This window comes from Caretta caretta, chromosome 3 (assembly GCF_965140235.1).
Source record: "Caretta caretta isolate rCarCar2 chromosome 3, rCarCar1.hap1, whole genome shotgun sequence".
Lineage (NCBI taxonomy): Eukaryota > Metazoa > Chordata > Testudines > Cheloniidae > Caretta > Caretta caretta.
This window is the reverse complement of record NC_134208.1, coordinates 58827781-58840515: the sequence shown is the minus strand read 5'-3', so window position 1 is coordinate 58840515 and position 12735 is coordinate 58827781. Positions and strand designations below refer to the sequence as shown.

General features: G+C 41.1%; 1 protein-coding gene across 3 annotated transcripts in view; it reads right to left on the bottom strand.

Moving 5' to 3' along the window:
* DDX43 (DEAD-box helicase 43) overlaps window positions 1–12735 on the bottom strand; it is a 64450-nt gene that overhangs the window by 12064 nt on the left and 39651 nt on the right. For all 3 annotated transcript variants that reach the window (XM_075126531.1, XM_075126532.1, XM_075126533.1), the window contains 3 exons: window positions 7723–7836; window positions 6826–6960; window positions 2219–2306 (listed from right to left, as the gene is read on the bottom strand). In XM_075126531.1, the coding sequence (XP_074982632.1) occupies window positions 2219–2306; window positions 6826–6960; window positions 7723–7836 (337 nt within the window). The remainder of the gene's footprint in view (window positions 1–2218; window positions 2307–6825; window positions 6961–7722; window positions 7837–12735) is intronic.

Below are 12735 nucleotides of genomic sequence, written 5' to 3'. Positions count from 1 at the left end.
ATCTTGTGATGAAGAAGCAGCGGCCACAGACGGACTGAACACCCATGGAAGGATGCTTTTCTTTTGATATCTTTGGTAGGTGTGCTCAGTGTGTTGCAGTGCAGTTTGAGAAACAATACCTTAAGACGGTACAGGAGAAATGGACCTAATTCTGGAGCAGGTGCAGATGCAGGTTGTTCCAATTGTTGTAATCCCCAGGCATTCCAGTAGGGCCAGCAGTCTGTTATAGAGGAAAACACCCAGAGCCAAGGTGGATGTCACCAAAAAAAGACTGCCTGTCTCTGTAAACCCTAGATCTTGACAGAGGCTCTCAAATCTGAGTTTTAAGGGTCATATGAATATGACATCAGGGAATAATCAGTATATTATTTTTTACTTTGATTTAAATCAGATAAAGAGACGAAGCACTCCTCATCCAGAAGAGGGGTTTGGGGGTCTTAGGATCCACACCCAAATGTGGCTCAACCTGTGTTGAAGAGGTACTCAGAACCACAGCAGTAGTGGTAGCTGGCACTGTAGAGGAGACATTCAGGACCAAGGACAGCAACAGTGACTCTGGTTCAGCTGATACTTGACCGTCTCCCACTACTGCAAATGATCTCAGTTCAAAAAACATTGCCTTGAGAAGTGGAGAAGGGGTTTATAGCACCAGAGTGAACTCTGCTGATGTGATTGGTACCAAATGAATCATCAGTACTGCAGTCTCTGTACCACTCAAAGATGGTGCCAAGGGTCCAGCGCTGCTCCCTTGGGGGTCCAGCGCTGCTCCCTTGGGGGTCCAGCGCTGCTCCCTTGGGGGTCCAGCGCTGCTCCCTTGGGGGTCCAGCGCTGCTCCCTTGGGGGTCCAGCGCTGCTCCCTTGGGGGTCCAGCGCTGCTCCCTTGGGGGTCCAGCGCTGCTCCCTTGGGGGTCCAGCGCTGCTCCCTTGGGGGTCCAGCGCTGCTCCCTTGGGGGTCCAGCGCTGCTCCCTTGGGGGTCCAGCGCTGCTCCCTTGGGGGTCCAGCAGTACCTGATCCAGGCAATGAAGCCCCCTTAGACTGGGAGTAGTAAGGCAATTTCAACCACTTTACTCAGGTCTGCAGCAGGTGCTCTACCTTTATGCTTCCCAGAGAAGTGATCCTTTCTACCCCATCCAAAGTTTACTTGGGGATCTAAACAATCCTACCAGAGTCCACAGCCAGGATTCTCTTGGAGGATGGGGCTCAACTATTGATCTAAAGCATTACTAGAGCACTTCTGGACCTAGGGTGAGCTTTTTGGGGGTGGAGGGGTCAGAGAGGTTTCTTTGCTTGCACAGATCTAAGGCAGGCTACAGAGTAGTCTAAAAGGAAGTTTGAGGTGAGCCTCTCTCAACTTCTGGTCCTTTTTGAAGAAGACTACAGATGGAAAACTTATCAGGTCTATGTCCTTTCTCTGAGACAAAATAAGCATCTTGTGTGGCCATCACTAAGCAGCATGCGGGAGGAGGGGCAGGTTTTAAAGTCAGGAGACTTAGTTCAGTTATGAGTAATTCCCTGTACCAAGGGAAAATATTTTCCCTTGAAGAAGAAAAATAATTATACCTAATATTCCTCACTGTACTATAATCCTAATCCTTGCACACATATTTACAAGTACCTACAAGGAAAACAGTTTACACGAACGCATTGAGGCCTGGACATTGCCAAGGTTTTGTCTCAGAGCCACAAGTAATAAGAAGGAAATTAGGGACAGCTGAGCCCACTCCACCCTTTCAGCTTGCAAACTGAACAGAAGGACACTCAGGGTGACTGCACGGCCCCAGTGGATGCTGCTGGCCAAAAGACAGGACACATGCATACCCAGAGTGGATTACATATGGACAATCATGTCAACAAATGCTTTTTGGAAAACCCAGTCCACTCTCTTGTACAGTCCTTTTTCACTGCTCAGCTGAAGGGCTTAATTGAAGTTAGGCAGACTCTGCCATACTGAATGGCAACAGCCTGTCTTCTGGCTTCTCTTTTTACAACTGAGGTAAAGTATCACTGCCAGAATGTCCAATTTGAGGATTTTTTTTTTTTGAAGGCTGAAGGGCCCAAGCTCCAATTTTCCCAGTGAAACGACAGACGATACGGTTAAGAACGGGCTTCTCAGTAAGCTTCTCCCCCATGCTAAAATACCATTTCAAATGGTATTTAGTGACATTTAAACAATTGAGAACTATGTACACCTTGCCCTGCTAAGGTAAATATTCTTACTTGATTTGCTCTTTCAAGAATGCTGATCAGCTCAGATGCAATCCTCCAGTCATTCCTAGTGACAAGCGTTACAGCCTCCCCTGTGCGTCTAAGAGAAAAATACATTCTTACTCTTCAAGAGAGGAGAAAACTACATTGTTGGACACTTCCTACCGACATAGGCATAAGAAGCTAAACTTGTCCAAGGAGAGGAGAAAGTCAGAGTACTGAGATTTCAGAAATAACGCTGCAATTTATAAATTAAGTTTTCATTAACAGAACTGGTGGAAAAAGCTAGACTCCTCAATGGTGTTGCTTTTACTATGTAAACTGATTTATTGCTGCCTTATTAACATCTTTAGGCCTGGTACTTAATTCATTCTTGTTAAATGAGTTTTCTACAATTCATTTCTGAATATGGTAGGTCCATACCTACAATGGATCACTTTGAAAAAGGTTAACACTAACAAACAGTAATCTGAACTCTTCCAGAAAACTAAACATTGAGCACATTAAGCCAAACTCAGAAAAGCACAAAATGGACCCACAAGTGGTTGGGAGAATGCACACATTGCAAAAGCAGCCTGTGTGTTTGTATTCGGTCTAGCCTGAAACGATCTCTTCTCTTAACGAATTATTCTAGTCAGAAGTAGGAATAATCTATTAGGGAAAATATGTTTAGTGACAATCGCAGGGGTGAAACATGGTAATAAACCTTAAACCGGGGTACTACAACCCAGCCTCTGTCCTGCTCCTGTCAGAGCTATTAATTGATAGAGTACCCTCTCTACTGGCCTGAAGCCAAAGAAGAGAGCAGACAACTTCTCTAAGCAATTTACAACAGCTTCAAGGCACTACCAGTGATTGGTGCCTTCTCATGCTGCTGGTCACTGGTTTTCAGAATTTGGCCCATGTGTCTCCTGTATGTTTTTTCCTCACAGAATAGAAATCTTGTGCACAAAAATTCTAAGCAGACATTTACTGTCACACTGCCTGGGCTAGGAAGAGACTGGACTTCGCTCTGCTTCACCTGTTGATCCTAGAAAATGTTTTCTAGCTTTATAGTTACTCCTCTCCAGCAACTGTAATGTATTGGTACATTTTTTTGAAAAAAAGTCTGCAGCTATGCAATCAGATTTGACAATATGTGGCTGAATCCTCTGTCCAGCTTCTAGACTTTCAAACCTCTTTAGATTTCTTGGATTTGGCTGTACAGAGCAGAAATATATATATACATTTAAAGAGCTCACTGCTAAGACTCATCCACATTAGGCATAAATGAGTTATCAGACGTTTTACATTCTTATGTATTGTCCATAAGAAAAATTTGCAAGACGACCAATGCTGCATTAAATGTTCCCTAGACACTCTTACTACTAACCACTTATGTGTTTCATCTGTAGATCTAACAGCAGTCTACATAACCAGATAGATCACCATTTTACAAATGGGAAAATGGAGGCACAAAGGTTAAGTGACTTGCCCTAAGTTAAGGAGCAACTGAAATTCAGAAATCTGGTCCCATGATTCTTAGTCCATGTCTCATCCACAGGATCGTGCTGCAAGACACGTTAACCACTTTCAAACTTTTTTACTTCCTCTTGTTGCTGGAGAATGTCATTTATGAAATTTAAGTATGAAAATCAATATGGAAGTCTTACAGTCAGTTCTCATTCTGCTTAATACTACTTTAAAAAGGGTGAAGTTTACATAGTACAGTGTTTTTTCTGACACTGAAATACTGTAACCACATACATCAATAGCTTAAAAGCAGTGCAATTTCCATATATAAAGAGATACAGATATGGAATATATATTTATTTTATAAGAACAAATCTGTACAATACATTAAAATGAACTCCCTAGAATAAAATCCAAGATACATACTAATATAGAAGCATTAGGAAAACGCCTATCAACAAAGCTCCATCCCATTAGAGGCTCAGTACAGCGTTCTTAGGCAACCTGCATATGTCTAATGTTGCCTCAGTAAAGCATCTTCATTAGCAGTTGCTGTTCCTTTTTGTTAAATCGGAAGTTCCCAAACTGTGGATCACAACCCCAAGTGGAGTAACTCCATCAGCAGACGAGGTTGCGGCAATCCCAAGTATGCAGAGGTTGTAGTTTTGCAAAATGGCACCCTCCGCACAGCAAGACCTATACATACAATGATCATGCCGCATAGAGGATATTTTTAGCTCCGCAAAATGGCATCATCCATAGTGTGACCTCACACACTCTGTATGTGTGTAAGGTCACACTGTGTGGAGAGTGCCATTTTGCAGAGCTAAACATCCTCTATGTGGTGTGACCTTGCATGTATAGTGTGCATGAGGTCACGCTGCACGGAGGATGCCATTTTTAAATGGCATCCTCCGTGCTGTCTGGGAAAGCAATACACGTGAAAAGGAGGTCATGTAATGGGAACTGCTGAGTTCATTCTTATATAATGGAATCATTTGTCCATCTTCTAGACTTTTAAGCCTCTTTAGGCTCCTTGGATTTGGCTGTACGCAGCACCTGTTCAACTGTTCCCCCAAACTGCCTGCCACAATGAGGGTCACCACCCCGGGGAGGGGGGGGGGTCGGTCGGTGCGTGTGTGTCTCCCTCCCCGTCTCCCCCTTCATTATTATTTGATTAAGGCAGAATGGGAACAGGTTTAGAACCCATTGTACTGCCAGTGACTGTCATGAAACTGGAGCACAATGGCTACAACTACCAGCAAGAAGTTCAGAAATAATTATGTTCTCAAATTCCGTCTCCCAGTTTACTATGGAGACAAATACTTACTCTGTAATCTTTCATTTTACTCCTGGGGGAATGCTGAACCAAAAAATTAAAAATTCTACACTAAAATATTTGAAAGTTCTGTAAAATTATATAATCATGCCAGTTTCAATTTTGGTAATTTGTTTCAAAATATTTGTCAGCAAGTATGTCTGTAACAATACAAAGCAAAAAAAAAAAAATCCTGGTAATTTTTTTTGACAGATTCCTTACTAGGCATATTAATACAGAACTTTGTATAATTCATTTAAATTACGATACAGAACTGTATTTCCTGCACCTGTGAAAAGCAGTGCAAAGGCTTGGGGGAGTCAGAAGTAACGGAGGACTTGAGGGAGAGGGAAGGAGCCTAGGAGTGAACCTGGAGGGTGTTGGGTGTGGCTGGCAGGTTTTTCTTTGGGGTGGTATGTGGGATTGTTAGGGTGTTGGAAAGCCTCCCTCATGCAGACCCTGGCTGACCCCAAGCCTCTCCCATTCAGTCAGGCATGTGTGCCCCTGTTCCTCCACCCCTACTCCCCATGGGTCTCTGCAACTGCCCTTCCCCATCCCCAGGCTCAATACTGTCACCCCACTAGCTCCTGAGCCCATGCTCCAGTCTGTCCCTCCCACTAGCCATTCTGAACCCCAGTCTGTGATTCCCCAGCAGCTCTGCGCCCCACTCTGCCCTAAACTGGCTCCACAGGCTGGGTGCTGTGATGAACTTCCACTCCTGGGGAAATTCTGCAGCACTGGGAACAGAATTTTGTATTTTCCCACGTAAAATACATTTTACCTAAGAAATGCTGCAGTTCTGCTTTTTGTCCACCAGAGGCAGCTGTGGCACTAGAACAGCCAGCATGAATGCAGCTGGCTGTTCTCTTCCCACAGCAGCCTCTGGTGGGAAAAGGCGGAACTGCAGGATTTAGGCAAAATGTTTTTTTTAAGCGAGAAAATAAAAAATTATGCCAGACAGAGGAATTCTGCACATCCGCAGATGCGCAGAATTCCCCCAGGAGTATCATTTGCAGTAAGAACAACTGACACCTTAATTTTAAGCATACTTCAAAATCACAATTATATCTTTAATGGAGAGAGAGTTTTCCTATGAACTTAAGTTATTACACTGTAGTGATTAAATGGCACTTGTTTTACAGGCACTATGGGCACACTTTTTATGGATCAAGGCTAAGAAGTAGTCAGAAACTAGCTGCAGTCTTTATATGACAAACACCATGTATCACCAGATGCTGACAGAAGGCTATATAGAAACTGTTTTTTCATCATCTTATTTGTTTTGTTATATTTCTGGAGTTAATTTGGCATTCAAACCTCTCTTTGAAGCCAACAAGCTGCATGACTGTAGTAAGGTGAAACTCTGGACATTCCAAGTGTGCTTGTTGATTGAATTCCTAGGGAGCTGACTGAGAATTTTATACAGTAGTTTATAATGTAGAATAGATTTAAGACAAGGAAATATTAATCTAGAACATCTTCCAAAATATGACTACTCAGGTTTAAACCCATTTTCATTTTTTGTTCACAACCCAAGTAATTACCAACCTCACGCCAAAACCCTGATGTGCCTTTTGCTAATTGATTTCAAAACACACAATGCCAGAGATGGAATATTAATATTTGAAATGTATCTTGGTATACACATCATACTCTGGAAGCATCATTTACTGTTGATCTCACATTGCATCAGCAGTAAGATTTATATTATCTGTTGCTCTAACATCTTAGAAATCATATATTAAAAATATACATTAAATAAAAATGTGAGTAATCCTAAGTAGCAAGCTTTACTGTCATTTTTAAAAGATGAAAGAGAATTCAGTTTATATGTAGAAAAACCACTTACCCTGCTCGTCCAGTACGACCTACTCTATGAACGTACTCTTCAATGTTCCGAGGGAAATCAAAATTGAAAACATGAGTAATATCTTGTACATCAAGCCCACGGGATGCTAAATCTGTAGCTATCAATATTCTCACTCTTCCTGCAATAAGCATGTATGGAAAATATACATTGGTCTTTTATCTTGCTAATGTACAATACACAATCTATCCACCTTCAATGCTTATATGGCTCCCATTATCCTAGTATTGGAGTACCACACAATCTAGAGTACTTAGCCTCTCAGCACCAAGTGATGAAAGTAATTCCTATTGCTGCCATTTTACAGATGGGGAGCTGAGGCACAGAAAGACTTGCCCAAAGTCACACAAGAAATCTAGTTGATTAGCAAATTGAACCCAGATCTTCTAAGTCTCAAGTTAGCATCCCAATGACTGGACTAGCCTTCATCTTAATGCCATTCTCCTTAGCAGGACACAATCATGGACCAGGTGGGTTTTACTACACAAAAACCATCACCCAACAACAAACATTTCATACTCATATAGCCTTCATTCTAACAAAATAGAGTTTTGTTTTTTTAAATTCCAAAATATAAGAGAGAAGTCAGCAGTAGTTTAAACTGTCATCTCATTTTCACTCATGGTCATTTCAATTTTTAATGGATAAAGCAACAACTTATCTCCTCTTCCTTACCACGTTTTTCTAGTGCTAGTATTTGGTACATTAATACAATTAAAAATATTCTGAGTCTTACTCCCACACATTTAACATTGAAGTTATTTTACTTTTAACTGCTCTGTGTTACAAAAACCATTATGCTACTGGTGTGGATATTAAGTTTTTAAAAGTACAGATTGAAATTGCCAGGCTCAAGAGAATAGCATTCAAGGGCAATACTTGCCTTTCTTGAAGTCATCCAAAGCTTGTTCTCGATCACACTGTTCTCTGTTGCCATGAAGAGACTGAACTGGAATTCCTTGGAGACTAAAATCACTTGATAAGTCATCAGCTCTGAAGTTAGATAAAGGGACCTTTAAATACTTTAAAATGTATGAGGAATGAACCACTAGCAAATAGTTATGAACAGAAGCATTCCTATCTTAGACAAAAGTCTGCTCTAGTTAAGAAGAGACTTATTGTGACAGTACTGGAAATGAGTACCCCTAAGCAAATATTCATTTGATGAACTCTTTCAAATGTCAATATCATTCAAGTCAGAGATGTTGCCTAAGTTTTGAGGGGCAGCCTGGGAGACAAACTAGAGTATGACTGTAGATACTTGTACGGTCCCTATCACAGTAGCATTTGAAAGCCTCCTATGTATTTATGGATTTATCCTTACAATACCCTTGGAAGACAGAAAAGAACTGCATCTATTTTACAGGGGCAGAACTGAAGTACAGAGATTTAGGGACTACATAGGAAGCCTGTTGCAGAACCACAACAGAACTCCAATCCAATGGCTTACCCACAAGACTATCCTTCCTTGGGATCACCTTTAGAGAATGTGTGGAAAGAAAAAACTAATGAAGCCTACTTCACACCTTTAGTAGCTCAAGAGCATACTAAAAACAAGCAGATACAATTTCAAGATTTCTCTCATTTTTGGCATGCATGCAGACCATTTAATGGATTCCCTTACCCTTTAATGGTAGAAAATGCTTCTTTGGGCCAGAGTGTACACTAATATTCTTTCTACAATGTATTTCATGCACACGTATTGTGAAGGTCTTTTGCTACTTTCAGCTTCAGCTTACTATCTTGTTAAATATTGGAAATGTTTCGAAGTATTTAGAATATTTTTAACAGAAGCTACCTTTTTTCTCTGTATTTGAAGGATAACCATTGGGATATTCCTCATGGGGATCAAACAGTTTCATATTTCCAATAACTCAACTCCAAGTGAACATAGTTAAGAGAACTCACTGGCAAGGGGTGTTTTCCCTACCAGTCCAGGAGAGTAGCTCTACTTCAACGGCACGTACATTAAGAAAGTGTTCTATTACTGAAAAATCTGTTTTATGTACATTCATCCCACATAAATCAACTGGATAGATTTCACTAACTTAAATCCAGGAAGGAGGCAGGTGCAGAGGCTTTTTCCCAAACAGAAAGTCCTGGTCAGAGAACATCTCACCCCAAAATACCTTCCCACAGAATTCAGGAAAAACAATACTTTTAATCTTATTACAAGTCATTATTTATGAACTGAAAGTGCTGTATGCACTGCCGCACACCTTTATACAGAAAGTAAACAGAAACCACAGGCTTCTACTTATAACAGAACTTGCTTTCAATGAAGTGGTTTCAACTCTAAAATGCTACCTACTAAGGAAGAGCTCTAACTGATACTATATCTTTTACTCAGGATACTTCCCTATCAATTAATTAAAACAGAGCAAAGACTATGTGCAAGTGAAATGTTTTCTACTTCTAAATGAACATATATTGAGGAAAGCTCATGCCCCATTTTTACTTCCTTCAGTCAACAGTCTACATTATGTATTGTTTTACAATAAATGTTGTGCTAAACCCAACTTAAAGAAAATTCATATAGTCTTTTCTTTTGAAAAGGACTCACACCTCTAGCTTGTTTCAAGACAAGAAACTGCGCTTCTGGTGTGCAGAACTGAACAGCTTCTGAACAAGGTAAATCTGCCCCAAGAAAACTAGTTATGACTAAGGTTAAGATTTTGTCATGGTTATTTTTAGTAAAAGTCACGGACAGGTCGCGAGCAGTAAACAAAAATTCATGGAAGCCCATGATCTGTTTGACTTTTACTAAAAATAATTGGAGGGTGGTGGTGGGGAGGGGGGCTGATTGAAGCCTAAGGAGAGGGTAGGAAAATGAGAGCCTGAGCCCTGCCGCAGGGGTGGCTGAGAGCTGCAGGGGCCTCTGCCCCTGGCGGCTGAGAGCTTCCCTTGCTGGCTGACAGCTCCAGCCCACTGCCTTGGGCTGTGGCAGAAAATGTCATGGATGTCTCTGGAAGTCACAGAATCTGTGACAATCTTAGCCTTAGTTATGATATTCAGCATCTTCATATAAAGAAAAGGAGTACTTGTGGCTCCTTAGAGTATAAATTGGTTAGTCTCTAAGGTGCCACAAGTACTCCTTTTCTTTTTGCGAATACAGACTAATACGGCTGTTACTCTGAAACCCATCTTCATACAGTATGCCCTCAGAGAAAAATCTCATACTGTTATAGTTGGATAAAAAGGTTTGGCATGTCTACATTCAATATTGACTCTACTGTACATCAGTCAAGGGAGAAAGTAGAGTCTTATAATAGTAAATATGACTATATTAACAGATTATCCTAAAAAGGGAAATCAGATTTTTAATGTATTTAAAAGTGATACTTTAGTACTATGCAAGCAAAATTGTGATAACATACAAAAAACAAAACAAAAAATATCCTAACAGACTAAAAGTATTGGAAATAATTTAAGATTTTATTATTATTTTAAGAGGTATATCAATTTGAAATCTATTTTTAATTAAACAAATTAGAAGTAGTTTCAACTATTATGCCAGGCAGAGTCCAGTCAATTAGTAGTTTAACCACCACATATTCTGATGCCTGAAAATATTCCTCTCCCCTATTATTTTGTAAAAGATTTAGCTTAATAGGAAACTGACCAGAGCCATTTTCCCTGTATCTAGAAAATGCTGCCAATGCACATAACATGAAGAGAAACATTTTTCATTCATTTTGTTATAGTCGTCTTGGGTGTTACTTGCTAGAGCAGGTAAATAGTTCCATACATTGTCATGTTCTGGGGTGCAACCCTGACCAGTGATGGGTTGTGTCATCACTTGCCCTGAAAACATGAGTGCCTTAAAACGCTCCACAGCTGTACCTCCCTTATCTGGACACTCATGCACAGCATACAAGCATGCTATGAGTGTCTGCATGATAAGCCACCCTGGTTTAGCTGCTCTGACTCCAGCAGTCCACTTGTTATACCACAGTCACACTCCAGCCTCCATGAGCCTTGGTTATGATTGGAAAAATGATCCCAACACTCCCCAGTGCTGAATTTTCCCAAAACCACGTGCTTTGCAATGTCCAACCCTTTCCTGGACCATTCAGAAAAAACAAGGTTTGTTTGGTCCTGTAGAGAAACAAACCGCACAGCTCAGTACTTTAACTTGAGTTAACAATCACTTTAATTCAAACAGCACTGGGTTGATTTAAGTAAAATAAGTTTATTAACAAAAGGAGATAGGATTTTGAGTGAGTCCAGGTACAAAGGATAGAGTTAGAAATGATTACAAGCAAATAAGAGACTAGATGCTAAGAGTTAACAAAACTAAAGTCTTGGTAAAAGGTAAAAGTTTTACCACATTACCTTCTTGCAAGATGGCTGACCACCCATCTGATTAGGATCTTCCTCCAAGTACTTAGTTCCTGTATCTTCCTAAGGTAAAAGATACCTTGGGGCTCTTTGCCTCTCTGTTTTATAATACTGTGAACCTCTGAAATAGATTCTTCTGAAGAAAATTCCATACTAGTTTCTTTCCCTGCTTGTGTTTGCTAAAATGCAAATGAATGGCCACTTGACATGTGATTGCTAATTGATTCTGATGACACCTGGATGGAAGTGTGGGCCTGTCTTTTGTCTGGGAGAAACCTGTTTACCCACTCCCAGAATTGTCTAGTAAACACATTTTAGTTCCACATTTCCATTGTCCCTTGGGCATTTACCATATGTACACCAGGCAAGGATATTAATTATCAGTGTGTTAGGTTTTCCAACGATACCTTACATGACACATCAGATACAGTTTATGACATTAATGAACTGGGGCCCACTGAACTGGTTAGGACAGCTGAAACTCACTACCAGATACCAGAGAGCCCCCTGCCCTCTTAGGGCTAGTCTACACTAACAATGCTAAAGCACTGCCACCGCTCTAAAAAACCCCACCTCCATGAGAGGTGCAGCTCCCAGCGCTGGTGCACTGTTTACACTGGCGCTTTACAGCACTGAAACTTGCTGTGCTCAGGGGGGTGTTTTTTTCACACCCCTGCGTGAGAAAGTTGCAGTGCTGTGAATTGCCAGTGCAGACAAGCCCTTACATTGGGATGCTGATAGAGCCACATACATGTGTAACTTAAGCTGCCTGTATTCATCACATTCTCAACACTTATTCTTTGTACCTTTACTATAAAGAAGGATTCTACTGAGTTTTGTTTATTCAGCTTTTATAAAGAAATGTACTCCTATTATCTGTATTATTGTAGGGCTTAGGAGCCTCAGTCATCAGAGGTAATCGTACTTCAATAACAATTTGCTATGCAAACCTGGAGGCAGAAGAATAAACAACCTTCTTTCAAAACAGGACTAGTTTCTTTCTGTGTTGGTCAAATAACAGAGGCAGTTGGAACTGCTCTGCCCTGTGTGTCCTTGGGGGAATTTGTTTAGATTGCGAAGATCCAGGATGGGATGCTAGCTGCTTGACTTCTTCTGAATCCGGAAACAGTGGGAGTAGAAACCCTGTCCCATGTGCTGGGGAGGGACCTGTGCTATGGCTCCCAGTTGCAGAAGAGGACTTATTTTTCCCTGTAGAATAGACTTGTGAGAGGGGTCCCTGAAGAGGGAAGGAGGTAGGACAGGACAGATAGTAAGGGGATGGAGTATCCTTCCTTGACTATCTCTAGAACCCACTTGTCTGAGGTGATGAGACTACGATGGGAAAAATGGAGCTAGTCAGTCGCCAAACTTTTGGAACAGCAGACAGTGGGGATGACTGGAACAACGGAAAGCTTCTCAGGGCCTTGACCACACCTTCAAAATTGTTGCTTTGGTACTGGTGCATCAAATGAACTCTGATGGAAGAATGTGCAAGGCCTTGGTCCTTCAGATGAAGCAGGTAATCCAAAATCGACTGGACTGAAGAATACA